This window comes from Sporobolomyces salmoneus, assembly GCF_050403485.1.
Source record: "Sporobolomyces salmoneus JCM6883 DNA, S_salmoneus_JCM6883_v1_ctg12, whole genome shotgun sequence".
NCBI lineage: Eukaryota > Fungi > Basidiomycota > Microbotryomycetes > Sporidiobolales > Sporidiobolaceae > Sporobolomyces > Sporobolomyces salmoneus.
This window is the reverse complement of record NW_027481151.1, coordinates 293,219-308,382: the sequence shown is the minus strand read 5'-3', so window position 1 is coordinate 308,382 and position 15,164 is coordinate 293,219. Positions and strand designations below refer to the sequence as shown.

The following is a 15,164-nucleotide window of genomic DNA, read 5'->3' as shown; positions in this document are numbered from 1 at the left end:
GATGAATGTTCGGAAGAAGACAGAAGGATGAGCGAATCTATCGACGAATCAATTAGGCAGTCGAGGAAGGAGTTCAGGTAAGTCTCACATATCTTCTCAGCCTACTCTAGGGTTCGTAACCCGCAGTGTTCGAGGCGAAGGGGCTGATTGACTTCATTCAACATTGTCTCGGGAATCGCTTCTTCGACCTCTCCCTTGTCCTTGCTCCTGTTCGCCAATACGTCTCGTCATCTTTCTGTCACTTCCTTGTCTCTTATAGAGCAACGATCAAGACGCTCATGCTAGGTCCAGGTACGTTCTTCTCTCTCAACTCCGTTTCTCTCACGTACCCACCTTCCTTCCGACTTGATCTGCAGGCGATTCCGGGAAGTCGACCATCGTGAAGCAGTTGAGGATGGCGTGAGCCTCGAAGGCCCTCCTTTCCCTTGGAACTTTGCGCTGACTTCGATTTCGTTTCGCGAAAATGAACCGCCTCTTAGCTATTCTCGTCCCTTCTCGGACGAGGAGCGAGTTCAATTCAAGGAGGTCGTATTTCAGAACACCCTACAGAGCATGCAGGTTAGTTGAGGTTTTGCCACTTTCGTAGCCGAATGAGACCCGAACTTACGCTCGTTTGTTTCTCATAGGCCACGATTCATGGGTTCGAAGCGACTGGAATCGCCTTCCCGCTGAGACGACAAGTCCTCGCAACCTTTCTCCTATCTCTCAAACTCGAAGAAGTGTTGAGCGCTACGACATCGGATTTCAACCCGTCCGTGGCAAAGGCTATCTCTTCCCTCTGGTCCGAGGCCAAGACGAAGGAAGTCGTTTCGCAACGGAGCAAGTTCCAATTGAACGATTCGGCTGCCTAGTGAGCTCCTTCCAGTTTGTTTCTGCCAAGTTATCGAGTGCGAGAACTGACTCGCAAAATTCTGCATTGACGACAGCTTCTTCGACGCTCTACCACGAAGCTCCGAGACGGACTACCTACCGACAGATCAGGACATCCTAAGAACAAGAATACGGTCAACGGGGATTGTTGAGGAAGTGATTCATTTGGAGAAAACGAAAATCGTGATCGTCGATGTCGGAGGTCAAAGGAGTGAGAGACGAAAGTGGTACGTCCTCTGTGATCCTCTGTCTGTCTGGCGAGGAATGCGCGGGCTCAACGTCACGCTGAATAGGATAATGTGCTTCGAAAACGTTCAACTTTTGATCTTCGTCGCGGCTATCTCCGAGTATGATCAATACCTCTACGAAGACATCAAACAGCCTCGATTAGCGGAAACGTTACTCTTGTGGGGGAGCATAGTCAATTCTCCGTGGTTTTCAAAAACTGGGTTCGTTCTCTTGTGAGTTTCCCTCAGCTCTCTTCAGTTTGTCACCCAGACGGCGTCGACGACCTAAAAGCCTGAACAAAGTCGACATTCTCAAAGAAAAGGTCGAAGCTCATCCACAGTCCGTGCGAACGTTCCTTCGCGAATTTCGAGGTTCACCGAAGGACGTGGACTCGATCAAGTTCCACCTCTTGACGAAGTTCAAAGCTCTCCATCGGACGAATCACTCGCTATTCTGTCACTTCACTACCGTGAGTCGGTACTGGTGACACGCTCGAATGTAAAACTGAATCGCCATCGTTCCCTTTCGGCTCTAGGCTACCGATACGACAGCGATTCGACCGGTACTGGCTGCTGTCATGCAGACCGTAGTCACCGCGGCGCTCTCTCATCTTGGTGTCTTGTGACGACCTGTCTACTCGTTTCGCTTCGACTTCGTATATCTTCAGCTCCCCTTTCCGCATTTCGTCTTTCTCTCAGCTACCACTGCTCGCCTTCTTCTGTCCCCCGACTTCAATATCTCGGTCGATGCCGTGCTGCCCCTCGAAAAGTTCATCGCAAGCTTTACCTTGGAAGTTGAAGTACTGTACTTTGCCCTTTCTAGCCCCTGACTTTTCTGTTGATGTAATCCCCTCTCTCCCCTCTTTGCCGCTCAGCTACGTCGTCCACGAGCGAGACAGGTCTTGCGATTGAGCACGATCCGATTTTGAAGACAGCGCGGATTCAACCCTCTTTTCGCCAATTCTTAAATCGACCCGTTTTCTGCATCCGATCACTCGATCACAGAGATCGTACTGTAAGGTCAGTTCAGAGTTCGAAAAGGTTGCAAAGAGGTCAAAAAGTTGGAAACCAAATGACGTTGCAACTTCCTAGGCTCCTTCTTCCGCTCTCTCTCCTCCACTCGGCTTGCTCTTCTCACTCAACTTCACATTCAAAGGCAAACAAGCTCATCAACCATGTCTTCCACCACCAACGACAACGCCGGTAAGCCCTCCTCGCAGTGCAAAGTTCGGCTTGATCAAACTAACGCCGTTTCGCCCTTAGCTGCTCACAATCAAGGTAACGCTGTAGGACAAGATCTCGGTACCCGTTCCAAGTGGGTTTCTTCCTATCTCTCCTGCCCTTCTCAGTGTGTGCTGATGTTGAACCATGTTTTCGCGGTTAGGGGTCTCTTCGGAGCGATTTCTGGAGCAGGAGAAGCTATTCGAGGGACGATCAACGGTGGACTAGATGGACTAGGTGACGGTGCAAGTCATCCCTCCCCTCTCTCCCCCAGTCCGCGCTTCAATCTGCAAGTTGACTGATCTTCCCCTCTCCCTCTACTCCCTCGGCATGGACAAATAGATCGCTGGCAGGGATCAAGGATCTGTCCAATCGAAAGAAGCCGAGAAGTCGGGACAACAAAACGGAGAGATCGCGAACAACGGTGTGAAGGACTTCAAGGAAGGAGTTGCTGATTTGTTGAACGGAGGCAAGAAGTAGAAGGATTTTATTGCAGAAAGGAATGTATCGAGGAAACGAATGTTGTAACAAGTTGACTTAGTGCCTCTACTTCCGCGCGCCGAAGAGGAGAGAGAAGATTGCGAATCTTTCGAGAGTCACGTGACTCGGCGCGAACTGAGACGGCTTCATAATCCGAAGTCGATCGCAGTAAGTTGTTCGGGTCGATCGTTTCTCGGTAATCAGCGAAAAGTGCGACTCACCGAAGTCAACGACAAAAAGAACTCGAAGTTCGTCATATCTCCCTGCTCTTCTCAACCTTCCCCTTGCGCCGCTCGACCGACTAGGATGGCCCATCGACTCTCGAGAGGTCTACTCGAATCTCAACTAGAAGCACTCGATCTCTGCGCCTCACTCTTCCCTCAAGAAGGGGAGTTAACTTTGACGGAAGAGACTGAACGGTTCGTTCCCTCGTTACGGGAATGGGTAGAGGATAAATCGAAAGATGGATCCATACTGGGGGTAGAACGGGATGGACCTCGACACTGGGAGAACGAGATCTCTTTCATCGTTCAACTCAACTTGAAACCTCGCAACTCGGACTCCTCGACTCAGTCGTATCCAATCTCGATCACAGTCAGACTACCGACAGTTGCGGATACAAGAACGTCGGATTTACCCCCTCCCGCGGTTAACTACCTGAATCAAGCGTCGTGGTTACCTCGTACTTCGTTCGATGAGCTCTCGAGATCACTCCCTCAGTACAACTCGGCAACGTTCACGACAAACTCGGACTTCGTCTTGTCCATCATCGACTATGTTCGGGATAAAGGACCGGACTACATTCCAGATCCATCAGAAACTTCGCAAGGAGATGATGAAAGTGCCACGAAGAAAGGAGGGAAGAGTAGGAGAAAACGCAGCGGGAACAATGAGAATGATCCAGAGTTCAGAGTCTGGCTATGGTTCCCTTCTTTGTCGACGAGGGAAAAACGAGATGATATCGTGAGCTTAAACCTTTTGTTCTCCCCCTGTCTCGAGTTGCCCGCTGATTTCCTTGTTCGACAATGTACAGGTCAACTGGGCGACCGATTATGATTTGACTGGATTTGTACTAGCTGGTACGGGGAGACCTGCTTCCTTTCTCGCAAAATCGAAATCGGCTCTCTGACTTGTCTGCTTTGACGGATTTACAGGAAAGCCAGCAGTGATGTGTTTGGAAGGCACCGAGAACAACATTCAAGATTACATGGCAGATATCAAATCGAATAGTTGGGTCAGTCTTTAGCTCGAAAATGCAAGAATCGAATAGCGACAAAACTGATACATTGCCCTTTCTCTTCCCTCACGCTCTCTTGCCACCGACTCTCTCATCGACACCCTCACTATCATAACGCTCGCTCCTCTCGCCTCTCAGGCCGACATCCCCTCTTTCCAAAAGAAAGTTTCCGAACGATATCGACAACCTCTCCAATCCTCTTCGACGACAACAACTCTCTCCTCGAACGATCCTTCCCGACGGATATTCAGCGAAATGTCAGAGATTACGAAGCTGATTCCTCAGTCTGGACAACGGGGGAATCGAGGAGATATGGCTGAAGTGAGGGAGTATCTGGAGAAGAAAGGGTTGGGAGAAGCGTTTGGAACCGTTATTGGTGGTGGTCAGTTCTCTTCTCAGTAGTCCGTAGTCGGGAGCTCAGTAGTCAATGGATAAGAGCTTAGATGCGAGAGAAGGACGTATCGTAACGCAGGGAAAGGTCGATGATTGAAAGAGAAGACACATTTTTACACACAAGGAGACGCGAAAAGCCTGAGAGCGATAGAATGTTAAGGTTCTGCAAGGCAGGTAAAAGGCAAAGAATGATGATAAAAAAATGAGGTCGAAGAGAGCGAGTTTGAAAAGCGAAGTAATGGATGAAGTAAGATAGACTCTATAATTTGATGTTGGAGAGAGACGGCAAAAGATGAGAGAATTATTTATTAGGAAGTGTGAAAAGGAAGAAAGGGCACAAGAGTGCTCAGCACTCGAGTCTGCCATGAAGTTTTTCCGTAAACGAATCAGCGAAGAAAGAAAGAGAGAGTTTCGTTCATTCGGCGGTTAAAGCCAGAGTTAACTGCTTCTCTGTGTTTCGAACCATTTCGACTCCCTCGTTGATTACGTCGTCGATCTTCATTCGAGGTCCGTGAGGAGAGAGCTTGAGGCCGAGGATTCCCCCGATTTCGTCGGTTGCTCGAAGGATTCGATCGAGATCGGCTTTCGTGTGAGCTGCCGAGAGACAGTATCGAATACGAGAGGAGACGATAGGAGTGCTGTAGAATCGTGCGGAAGGAGTAAGTCTCAGATCGAAAACTGGTAAGCGAGAGAGAAAACTCACGCAGGGTAAGCAACGACGACAACGATAATCTTGTACCTTTCCAACATGAGTCGACTGAACAAACCCATTTTCCCAGGAGCGAAAATAAGCATAGGAACGATCGGTGAATCTTGATGACCGTAAACGATGAATCCCAACTTTCTCAATCCTCCACTCAGATACTGACAGTTGAACGCCAACCTCCTCAATCGATCTTGACCTTCTCGACCATCCATGACGTGAGCTGGGAGAGAGCTGAGAGAGGGTACGATCGAAGTCGCTTCGAGACCCATTATCGATCCCATCGAGACGCAAATTTGGGCGACGACGGGAGGAGACATCGCTTCGGCGTAGTTCTGTGCGTGGGAATGAAGTCGAAGGGCAGAGATGAGTTCGTGAGATCCGGCGATGTATCCTCCAGCTGCTCCGAAGGCTGTAACGAAGGAATTCCGTGATGAGTTGGTGATTTTCATCGAGGGAGATCCCGTCGCTTACATTTCGTGAAGGTTCCCATCAGAATATCGACGCTCTTCGGGTCGACGCCGAAATAATCACATACACCTCTTCCGCGAGGTCCGAGAGCACCAATCGAGTGAGCTTCATCGACGTAGAGGTAGAACTGTTTGAATCTACAAGTCAGCGAGGGACCTTTCAGATAGACGAGGGAGAATGCTCACCTTGTAAGTCTGCTTGAGTTCGAGGATCCTCGGTAGATCGACCATAGTACCTTCCATCGAGTAAAGTCCTTCAACGATCAACAAGATCTTCTTCCAAGGCCTGTGAGTTCTCGGTTGACCCTGACTGATACATTCCCTCAACAAGTTCTCCAAATCTTCCATATCGTTGTGCTTGTACATCCTGACCATCGCTCCCGACAACCTCGCACCGAATCGAATCGAAGAATGATTCAATTCGTCCGAAATGATCAAACAACCTTTACACATCAACGCCGGCAACGTCGTCGAATTCGTCGCGAATCCCATTGAAACGATCATTGAATCTTCGGTTCCAACGAATTTAGCGACGAGTCGTTCCGCTTGAATGTGGAGATCCGAAGTTCCGACGTCGTTTCGACCTCCAGAAGTCGTTACGCCTAGTTTTCGAACGATTTCTTCCGCTTGATCGGCACAAGGGCCTCGAGATTGTGCGAATCCGAGGTAGTTATACGAGGAGACGTTGAGAGCTTGAGTTGTTTCCCCGGTAAAAGTGAAATCGGCGAAGAAGTTTGTCGGAGTTCGGTTTAGGATGACGGCGGTACGAGCTGCGACGGCAGTGATCGGTCGGGCGAAACAATCTTCGATACGGAGTTTGAGTCGTCGAGTATAGAAGGAATCGAAATCGGAGAAGAGGGGAGCGTAACCCTGTCAAAGAGAAAGATTTCTTCAGTTTTAGAATCGAGGAGAGATAATCGTGTTAGCAACTCACGTTACTTGGTCTCAAGTGAGCATAAGAGGCCGGGAACAGCATTTTGCCGAAGAAATCTCGAAGATGACCCAACACGATCAAGAGAGCATCTGCAAAACCGAAAGAGTTCAGTCTTTGAATACTGAAAGATGCTGTCGAATACACTCACAGGAGATGAAAGTTTGGAGATAGATCCAAATACTCGGTTCTTCATCGCTAGCTTTCAGAGAAGTATTCGGATTCCACTGCGAAGTCGTTCGATGAGCCGGGTTGACATCGTATCCATACTCTGAATGCCTCAACGAGTAAGGATCTGAAGGGTCGGGAATGAAATCGACGTCGAAAGCGGTTGTTGGAGGTTGAGTCGCCGAAACGGAAGAAGGAGTAGGCATGATCGAATTCAATCCACGCCATGACGAAGATCGAATTGAAGTGGCCGAAGAGTCGGATCGGTCCGAACTCGCAGAGTCGGAAGATGAACGAGATCTACCATTTCGTGAGGAAGTTGTCGCTGTTGACCTCGAGGCGTAGGAAACGAGAGAAGAACGGGAAGGAGATCGCGTCCGAATCGAGGATGAAGATCGCGTCTGAACTCGAGTTAGATAACTTGCCGCGTCCTGACCAACTCCCTCAACGGATTAGCTTCATTCTTGTAAGCTATTCGATAGAGCGAGCTTACCATTGATGAAGATACTCCGACGGTTGGGTGAGGATTTGATGGAAATTTCGAAGGAGGCGAACCTGTTCCACTCTTTCGCTTGAGCATCTGTGTAATGACCTGGTTCAGTTGCTGTAGTCTACATTGCTCGAGTGACAGCAGCGACTGACCTGAAGGAAGGATGGAATCGTGGTAGATGACCAATCGAGATCGAAAGGGAGGCGGAGAGGTTCGTGTTTCCCAACTGAAGTCGAGGGGCTCTGATTGATGACTCTGTGTGGGCGTTGCTGGTCAAAAGAGTGCTGTAGTCGTTCCGTGAATAGCCGGAGTAGTGGGCGAGACGAGCGAGAGATTCGGACAAAACCAGACCGAGGTTTGCAAACAATCCCGCGCGAACCTCCTTCTTCACTTTAAGGTCCTTTCTACGCCAAAGCCGACCCATAGAGATGCTAGAGGAATGAGTGCGCGCTCGGAGGTACCTTCAACTCCTCCTCCCCCTCTTACTCCTCGCGTCTTCCCCTCACACCTCTCTCGACTTCCCTCGACGCCTCGTTCCGCCGGACTCGTCGAAATCCGTTCACGACATGCTTTACAGACCTCTACTCCACTCACGATCTCCCATTTCGCGACTTCGATCGCCGAACTCACTTCCTCGCGAGAAATCGACAAACGGACGGGAGTCGAAAGAGATCGATTGGAGAAGATTGAACAGTTCAGGACGGAATGGATGATTGGAGCATTGTCGAGAGTGAGACCGCTGGAGCTGCTAGAGGAAGGGGAATCGGAGACTTATTCAGACGGAACGAGGAATTCGTTGGGAGGAACGAGCTGCGAATCTTCGCAAGAAATCGATCCCTCCTCGCCCACAACAACGACTCGATCACAAGTACGGAGACCGAACTATCTCGCTCAGATGCCACTCGACGCCGTTTCAAGAGGGATCATAGCAGAACAGACGATCAAACGAGAATTGAAATCCGAAGGAGTACTCTTGCAGCACAAGGACTACGCTTCGATTGCCCGAGTCACCAGAAAGGCTATGAAGAAAACGATACAACTCGGGAAACCGGTCTACGTTTCAACAGGGTTACTCCATTCAGTCGATTGGACGAACGAATATCGACAACGAGGCTTCGCGGCACCAGGCATTCGTTGGGGTCCATTTCGACCTGATCTCGTCAAATTCGAAGTACTTCCGCGCAAGGATAGTGAAGATGGTGAACCGGAGGTGAGTTGGGAAGTGGTAGAAGTGAAATATGCTGGAAAAAATAGAGACATCGTGAGTAGCTCAGATTTTAATCCTGTAATACATGCTCTTTCGCCGTCTGATCTTGCACTGTCCGATCAGATCTACACGAACTACAAAGTCCAAGCGATATACTGTCCGTCTTCTAGCTCCTAGCTTCCTCGGCGAAGCGCGAATCTGACTTCCTTCGCCTGGATCCTCAGACCACTTGACCTTGCTCCGACTTCTCTCTAACATCCCTTTCCTCGTCCCGTCTCATAAGGTGACCTTCTTCATCTCCCATGATCCGCTCTCGGCTCAATACCTCGAAAAATCCGCTTCGGTTCGAACGAACCAAGCGTTCGTCGAACATCATCTTTTCGTCCTGTTACCGGAGTGGTTGAGAGCCGTTACGGAAACCGAATGGAAACGATTACAAGATAAACTAGCGGAGAAGGTGCGTATTTTCGCCCGTCAATTAGTGTACCGAGGATTGAGCTGAAACTACTCTTGCTTGCAGCCATCATCTCCTGGAGGTCAACCAGGTACACCACCTACGTTCCTCGAGAAACTTCTCGCGAGTCAAAGAGTGAGTGGGTCGACGCACTACTCGGTGTCGTTCATCGAAACTAAAAGTAGTCCGTCAACCTTTTCGCAGAAATTACCTCCTTCGACCTTCCAGCCCCGTCCAAATCGGTCTACGCCTCGTACTCCTCTTTCCCGAGCACATGGCGTGCCTCCTTCGGCTTCACCTTCCTCTCCTTCGAAAGTTCCCCTCGTCGCGACTACTCGAGACTCTTCCGACGAGGAAGATTCGTTCCGTTCCGCTCCTTCTTCCCCGCTCTTATCCCACTCGACAGGCGACTCGAATACACTCGCTGAAAGCGAAGAGTTACCGCCTTTACCGCCAGTTGACGACAAGGAGGAACAAGAATTATCCGACTTATTCGATGCGATAGGGTTCGATTGACTTTTCGTGGTGTACATCCTGGTCTTGATCGGTGTTGCTTGCCTTATCTTATCTGTTGTCGTAGTGCAATATCGGCTGTCTAACTAATCGTGCTTCGAATCCTTCTCTCACTTCTGTTGACATGGTCTTCCGATTCCTTTCCTCGCTTTTCTACGTGTTGTGCTCACTCTCAATGCTCCTCGATGACTACTCGAACTAATCGATGCTTTACGACACATTGAAGCGAACAATCTCACGAGCGAAAAATCTGACCTTGCGAATCATTCCTCCTGATCGAGCTCAACTCGACCGCTCCCTTTCCCCCCTGACACGTCGTCCTACGTAATCTTATCGTAACACGACTCCTTGACCTCGTACTCCCAGATAAGCCTGAATCACCGCCGGTTGGAAACTCTTGACCAATTCGTAAATTTCTGGATTGTGATACCTTAGTGTTGATTTCGGGTCCACGTATTTAGCCTGTACGACGTCACAGCCATTCATATCAGTAAGCCCACGAGCGGAAACTACAGAGGGGAGAGAAGAGAGAGAGAGAGCTCACCTCGAGGCCCGTGACATCGCAATACTTTTTCGGAGGTAGTAACGAAGGTGGTGCTTCGACCGACGAATCTACATAAACTACAATATGTCAGTCACCATCTGTACCGGCTGCGCTAACATCGTAAAGACAAAGGCAAGAGAGCAACTGACAGCTAACGACGTCTGAAAACGCTTTCATCAATTCCAATTCCTGTTCCTCCCTCTTCTTTCTCCTCTTTTCCCTCTCCTCCTCCGTCAACATCTCCTCCTCCTGTTGTCCATCCAGCTGCATCCCCTCTCCCTGTTCTGGAGGTGGACCGAGAACGCTCAGTTTCTTCATTTCCAATACTCGATCGATCCGCTCTCGCTCGAGCACGAGGATTTGCTTGAGTGTCTTGTTGCGCTTCGAAGAGATTGTGCCCGTCGTTTTGCGGTCGTAGTGTGGGTTTTTGAACGGCTTCGGGTGGGAGAAATAGGAGAGATCTTCCGAAGTCAACTGTAACGAGGGGACCACGCGAGCTCATGGTCAGCTTGAAGGGAATGCAGGGGAAGAGCAGGGAAAGGGGGGAGCGCACGCTGGAGAGATCGCCATGATTTGATGATGAAGTTGAAGCATTTGGAGGGAGAGCTGGTAGTTCCCTGTACGTAAGAAACGATGAGCTCCAGGTCGACCCACACAGACTAGACCTGGAAAATAAGACTTACATCTTGCGGGTAATGAAAGGTGAAGGGAGAAGGAGAGAGTTTCGCACGCGCGCGAGTCTGACACTCTCTTCTGCGTCCGGCACGAGCGATCTATTCAACCGACTGAAGAGACACATAGACGTTCAGACGATTACTTGCATATGTAGCAAAAAAAGAGGTAAAAAACACAACGATGAAAGTTGAAAAAGTTGGAGGGAAGACTAGGGAGATCGATACTGCTGGAAGGAGAGGGATAGGGATACAGGAGACGAACGAGAAGAGAAGATCGATATGGGTCGTGCGCGTGAAGAGTGAGCGAAAACGGAATGCGAGAAGACGAGAAACAGGGAGAGAAACGAAAACGAGAATAACCAGAGTGAACCCAAAATAACTGCTTTTTTGTTGTCGAAGAACGATGACCCTAGACTCGTTACCAGTACGACGAGGGTAGATTATTGACCTCCTGCCCTCCTCGTCCTCAATCCACCTCGTAAGTTCTCGATCGCCTTCTGTCGAATTCTCGTCCCGAAGTTGATCTCTTCACCTCCCGCTGCCTCACCTCCTCCCTCGACCGAGCCCAAATTCGTCGGAGGTCCTTTCGGTTGTCTAACGGCGAACGCGTGTCCCGGTAGAGTCGGAGGTCGAACTGAAACATGAGGAGTCGAAATGGAAGAATTCGAATTCGCAACGGGAGAACGTAAGAGATGCTGAGTGTGAGAATCCGATACTGATCGAGGGGTAGTTTGATGTTGACTAGGTCTCGGGGAACGAGGGGAAGCATGTTGAGGGAACGTGATTTGATTCGGTCGAGGAGTGTTGACGTCCCCAGATCCTCCCCTTTCGAGTTGAGGCGCCAATTGTAACGGAGAACCACCCATTGAGACGGGTCTACGTTTCTGTCTACCTCCTAGAGCGTTCGAGAGTTGATCGAGATGAGAAGATCTCCTTCGAGAAGATTTCAATTCTCGATCCAATTCGAATTGATCCCTCCTCTCTTGCTCCTCGGCAGCAGCGACGACGACGAATTGATGGTGATGAGAAGTAGAAGGAGAGTTGGTCTCGAGTTGTAAACGAGGGGAAGAGTTTGTTGTCGAGGAAGGAGTTGAAGGACGAGTTTCACCCGATTCGGAACCCGAGGCGGAGGATGAAGTATCTGGGTAAGGCTCTCCAGGAGCCGAGAGGATTACTGCGGGAGGTGGAGGAGTAGATCGAACCGAGGAAGAAGCGGAAGAAGGAGGAGAATGAGAGTGAGATGGAGGTGGAGTCGTGTGTCGTTCGTGAAGATTCGAAGTCGTTGAAGGAGGGAGGTTTTGTAGAGATTGTCGTTTCCTTCTCGCTAATGCTGAAGCGACTAATGGATTACTCCTAGCTTGTTGTATCTCTTCCCGCTCTCTTTCCCTTTCCATTCCAGCGTTCCATTCCCTCTCCCTCTCCCTCTCCCTTTCCCTCTCCCTTTCCCTCTCCCGCTCTCTTTCGTGTTGAACGAGAGTCAATTGTCTCAACGCCGCTTCAGCCTCGATCTGTTGCTGATTGATCCAGATCTCGTTCTGTTTGACAAGGATTTGTCGTTGCAACTCTTGAAGATAAGCCGTTTGAGCGTGTTGAAACTGTAAATAAGCTGCTGAACGTGGATCCATCTCTTGCTGCTGTTGCTGAGGCTGCTGGTAGTTCGCGTATTGTTGTTGATGTTGTTGTTGTTGGGTCGAGGGAGGAGCTGAACGAAGGGAAGAGAGGAGTCGAACGCGGTCAGAGGAAGATCGTTGAGTCGCGTTGTTCGAGCCGTGTAAAGAGAGAGGTTCGGGTCTTGATCTCGAGGATGATTGAAAGTGAGCCATTAGTGTCTGGAATGGTGAGAGAGAAGCAGGAAAAAGGATGCAAGGGGTAGGAAGAGAGAGACCGCGTGTGTAAGTTTTTCGTCCACCCTTTCGTTTGGAGAATGGGACGCACTGCTGAGAGAGTAATAGAGTTGGTTGGGTAACTAGCGCAGCTGGTTGAGAGTGTTTGATTGAGGTGAGGTCGACCAGCGAGTGAATGAGTGAGAAGATGCGTTGGCGTGAAGCGAGAGAAAGGGGTATGGGAAAGAGGGTATGCAGAGATATCGAGAGAGAGGGTTGTCGTGAACTAGCACTATGTTCCCCCTGTTTTGGTCGAGATGAGGAGAAGAGGGAGAGGAAGGGAGAGAGGTTCGGGCGTCGGCCTTTCGCATCTCGAACCTTTTTTTGGTTTCGCAGGAATACTGTAAGTCGTTTCTCTCACGAGGAGAGGGTTAGTCAATGCAGTCGAAACCTACATTCACGAGAGAGCGACAAAGTCTGGTCACGGAATCGCCGCGTTCAATTCAAAGCTTTCTCCCTTCGCGAAAGACTCCTCTCTCGCTCAACTCGAAAAGGGAGGTTAATGTCACAACACTTTCTGAACTACAGCACACTAGAGAAACGAGAGATACGATCACTTTGAAGTCGAGGGTTTCCCGATTCCTTCTCCTTTCCTGACATGAGTGAAAGCACCATCCGAAAACCATTTCGCGTTTGCATCGTCGACTTTCGAGCGTAGCTTCGATGGATCGACCAGCTCGAGACCTGTCATCACAACATAGAGTCAGCTACAAGGATAGAGACAGTGGCAGCGAAAGAGCGTACCTTGCACGGGAGTGAAAGCGAGAGAAGTCGCGAGACCAGAAGTTGCAGTACCGGAGGTCTTGATTGATGCGAGTCGACCTTTCGCAGATTTCGATAGTTTCGCTGTACGACAAGAAGAAACAGAGTCAGCAGCCTGGAACGACAGAAAGAAATCGGAAGAAGAAGAAGCTCACCTTTACTTCTCGCTTCTCCAGCATTCGCCCTAACATGACCACTCGAACTACCTACCATTCCCATTCCTCTCGTCTCATCGAACGCACCAACCTCTTCTTCGGCTTCTCCAAACTTCAATCGATTCTGTTGTTTCCTCAATTCCGTCATTCCATACGCTTCCTTCGCCTTTCTCGCCCTCTTCCCCCCTCTTCGATTCTTCTTCTTCTCGTCCGGTCTCGGTAACGCTTTCGTTACCTTTTTCGGAGGTGGTCGAGCTAATCGTTCCATTTCTTTCTCGAGTTTCTTCTTCTGTTCTTCTCCGAATAATCCTCCGGGACTACTTCCGGCGACGTCGACTCGTGCTGCCAAGGCTACTTTTGCCCCGACTTTACGCTGGGCTTTCATCCGGTCTTCGGGTCGGGTTTGTTGCACTAGGGGACAGTGATAAATGAATCCGGTGTGAAGTCGATCGACTGAGTAAGACGCTGTTGAGAATCCAGTATTCGCTCGTTTAACCGCTCCAAGAACCTACGAAAGAACTTATGATTTAGCTCACTCCGTCTCGAGAGCAAGAGGAAGGACAGCTCACGTAGATATTTGAATGAGGAATCCTATTCAACCCTTGCAACCCACCCGCGATCCCCAAAATCTTGGTCGCCGTCTGAGTACCCACAATCGCCGAAATATTCGGAGCCAATAAACTAATCCTCGATTCGACATACTCCAAAATCTGTTTCTTTACTCGATCTAATCCAAACATCATTTCGCAAGCTTCTTTCACTTGATCCCATTCGCTATCGGCTAAAGGTTCTCCTTTCGAAGTTGCGGCGGTAACTTTGACGGCCATGACGGAACCGGAGGGAAGGATACCAGTGATGTCGCCTTGGAGTTCGGGACCGTTTCCGAGGGCGAGGATTACTCGACAGTAGGGCAGAGGAGCGGAGACGAGAGAGTCGAGTTCGGGGAAGCGGGGGAGGTAGTGATCTCGAATGAACTGCGCGCAAGAGAGTCAGCTTTGTTTGTGAGAGAGAAGGGAAGAGAAAGAAAGAATTCTCACCTTATGAACGATCAACATTTCGTTGTCAATTTCGACGCTGAGATTGTTCGCTTGTACGATCAACTTGTACTCGCTTGAATCTCCATCACTAGCTAGATTAGGATCCGGGTGTTCTTTGTAGTGTTCGATTCTCTGTGAGGAACGAAAACAAATGAGCTTTCCATCTCGGGGCAAGCATTCGCCGGTCCGTGACGCACCTGTAATACATCCTTGAGAGTCTTCCCAGTATACAATTTCGCAACTTTCCCAACTTGACCCACTTGAGCGAAGTCCATTCGATCGACTTGATCTTGATCCAACTCTTCCGCCGGTTTGATCCCTCCTTCTGGAACCTTCATCATTTCATCCGTAATCTCTACATCTTCTCCTTCTCCTGCTTCTGGTTCGTCCTCTTCTTGTTTGATCTGAGAGGGACCGGATGTCGATGAGGCGACGAGTTGTTCGAGTTCTTGATCTTCCCCTTCGGATCCGGAACCGAGATCGTCGAGGTCGTTCATGAGCTCATCTGCGAGAGATGTCATGGCTACAGATTGAGTGCTGGTGAGAGTGAGAAAAGTGGAGGAAAGAGAGAGAGTCGCTTCGCTGAATGAGGCGAGGCAATCAAATCACAATGTCACAACTCTCTGGACTCTACGAGGTGCCTGGATACTGTGACAGAATCTGAGTTGCGTGCAGTGAGAGTCGAACGAAATTACAACAGATAGAATGACGCCAAAGCAAAACTCTCGTAATTCTCCTTTTTCAG

At 49.7% G+C, this 15,164-nt stretch overlaps 8 protein-coding genes across 8 annotated transcripts; 4 read left to right on the top strand and 4 right to left on the bottom strand.

The window, feature by feature from the left end:
- Window positions 1-552: 552 nt before the first annotated feature.
- Window positions 553-1,723, top strand: JCM6883_004756 (guanine nucleotide-binding protein subunit alpha; the record flags this gene model as incomplete). Its single annotated transcript, XM_076630841.1, has 6 exons — window positions 553-558; window positions 627-850; window positions 927-1,097; window positions 1,164-1,319; window positions 1,390-1,567; window positions 1,634-1,723. 6 exons carry the CDS (start codon window positions 553-555, stop codon window positions 1,721-1,723), a joined length of 825 nt encoding a protein of 274 aa, XP_076489265.1.
- Window positions 1,724-2,272: 549 nt separating this feature from the next.
- Window positions 2,273-2,798, top strand: JCM6883_004755 (uncharacterized protein; the record flags this gene model as incomplete). Its single annotated transcript, XM_076630840.1, has 4 exons — window positions 2,273-2,300; window positions 2,361-2,412; window positions 2,482-2,563; window positions 2,661-2,798. The coding sequence occupies 4 exons, from the start codon at window positions 2,273-2,275 to the stop codon at window positions 2,796-2,798; spliced, it is 300 nt and encodes a 99-aa protein (XP_076489264.1).
- Window positions 2,799-3,104: 306 nt separating this feature from the next.
- On the top strand, window positions 3,105-4,437 carry JCM6883_004754 (uncharacterized protein; the record flags this gene model as incomplete). Its single annotated transcript, XM_076630839.1, has 4 exons — window positions 3,105-3,761; window positions 3,832-3,877; window positions 3,953-4,032; window positions 4,174-4,437. The coding sequence occupies 4 exons, from the start codon at window positions 3,105-3,107 to the stop codon at window positions 4,435-4,437; spliced, it is 1,047 nt and encodes a 348-aa protein (XP_076489263.1).
- A 406-nt stretch (window positions 4,438-4,843) lies between these two features.
- Window positions 4,844-7,280, bottom strand: JCM6883_004753 (uncharacterized protein; the record flags this gene model as incomplete). The annotated part of the gene is made up of 7 exons (XM_076630838.1): window positions 4,844-5,066; window positions 5,132-5,543; window positions 5,606-5,729; window positions 5,788-6,471; window positions 6,536-6,624; window positions 6,684-7,131; window positions 7,194-7,280. The coding sequence occupies 7 exons, from the start codon at window positions 7,278-7,280 to the stop codon at window positions 4,844-4,846; spliced, it is 2,067 nt and encodes a 688-aa protein (XP_076489262.1).
- Window positions 7,281-7,629: 349 nt separating this feature from the next.
- Window positions 7,630-9,367, top strand: JCM6883_004752 (uncharacterized protein; the record flags this gene model as incomplete). The annotated part of the gene is made up of 5 exons (XM_076630837.1): window positions 7,630-8,451; window positions 8,521-8,554; window positions 8,622-8,854; window positions 8,918-8,986; window positions 9,056-9,367. 5 exons carry the CDS (start codon window positions 7,630-7,632, stop codon window positions 9,365-9,367), a joined length of 1,470 nt encoding a protein of 489 aa, XP_076489261.1.
- Window positions 9,368-9,694: 327 nt separating this feature from the next.
- On the bottom strand, window positions 9,695-10,707 carry IES6 (Ies6p; the record flags this gene model as incomplete). The annotated part of the gene is made up of 5 exons (XM_076630836.1): window positions 9,695-9,826; window positions 9,909-9,976; window positions 10,058-10,382; window positions 10,462-10,525; window positions 10,592-10,707. The coding sequence occupies 5 exons, from the start codon at window positions 10,705-10,707 to the stop codon at window positions 9,695-9,697; spliced, it is 705 nt and encodes a 234-aa protein (XP_076489260.1).
- A 315-nt stretch (window positions 10,708-11,022) lies between these two features.
- On the bottom strand, window positions 11,023-12,405 carry JCM6883_004750 (uncharacterized protein; the record flags this gene model as incomplete). Its single annotated transcript, XM_076630835.1, has 1 exon — window positions 11,023-12,405. The coding sequence occupies one exon, from the start codon at window positions 12,403-12,405 to the stop codon at window positions 11,023-11,025; it is 1,383 nt and encodes a 460-aa protein (XP_076489259.1).
- Window positions 12,406-13,018: 613 nt separating this feature from the next.
- PRP31 (U4/U6-U5 snRNP complex subunit PRP31) lies at window positions 13,019-14,940 on the bottom strand (the record flags this gene model as incomplete). Its single annotated transcript, XM_076630834.1, has 6 exons — window positions 13,019-13,149; window positions 13,210-13,311; window positions 13,383-13,890; window positions 13,952-14,356; window positions 14,420-14,551; window positions 14,617-14,940. 6 exons carry the CDS (start codon window positions 14,938-14,940, stop codon window positions 13,019-13,021), a joined length of 1,602 nt encoding a protein of 533 aa, XP_076489258.1.
- Window positions 14,941-15,164: the final 224 nt, after the last annotated feature.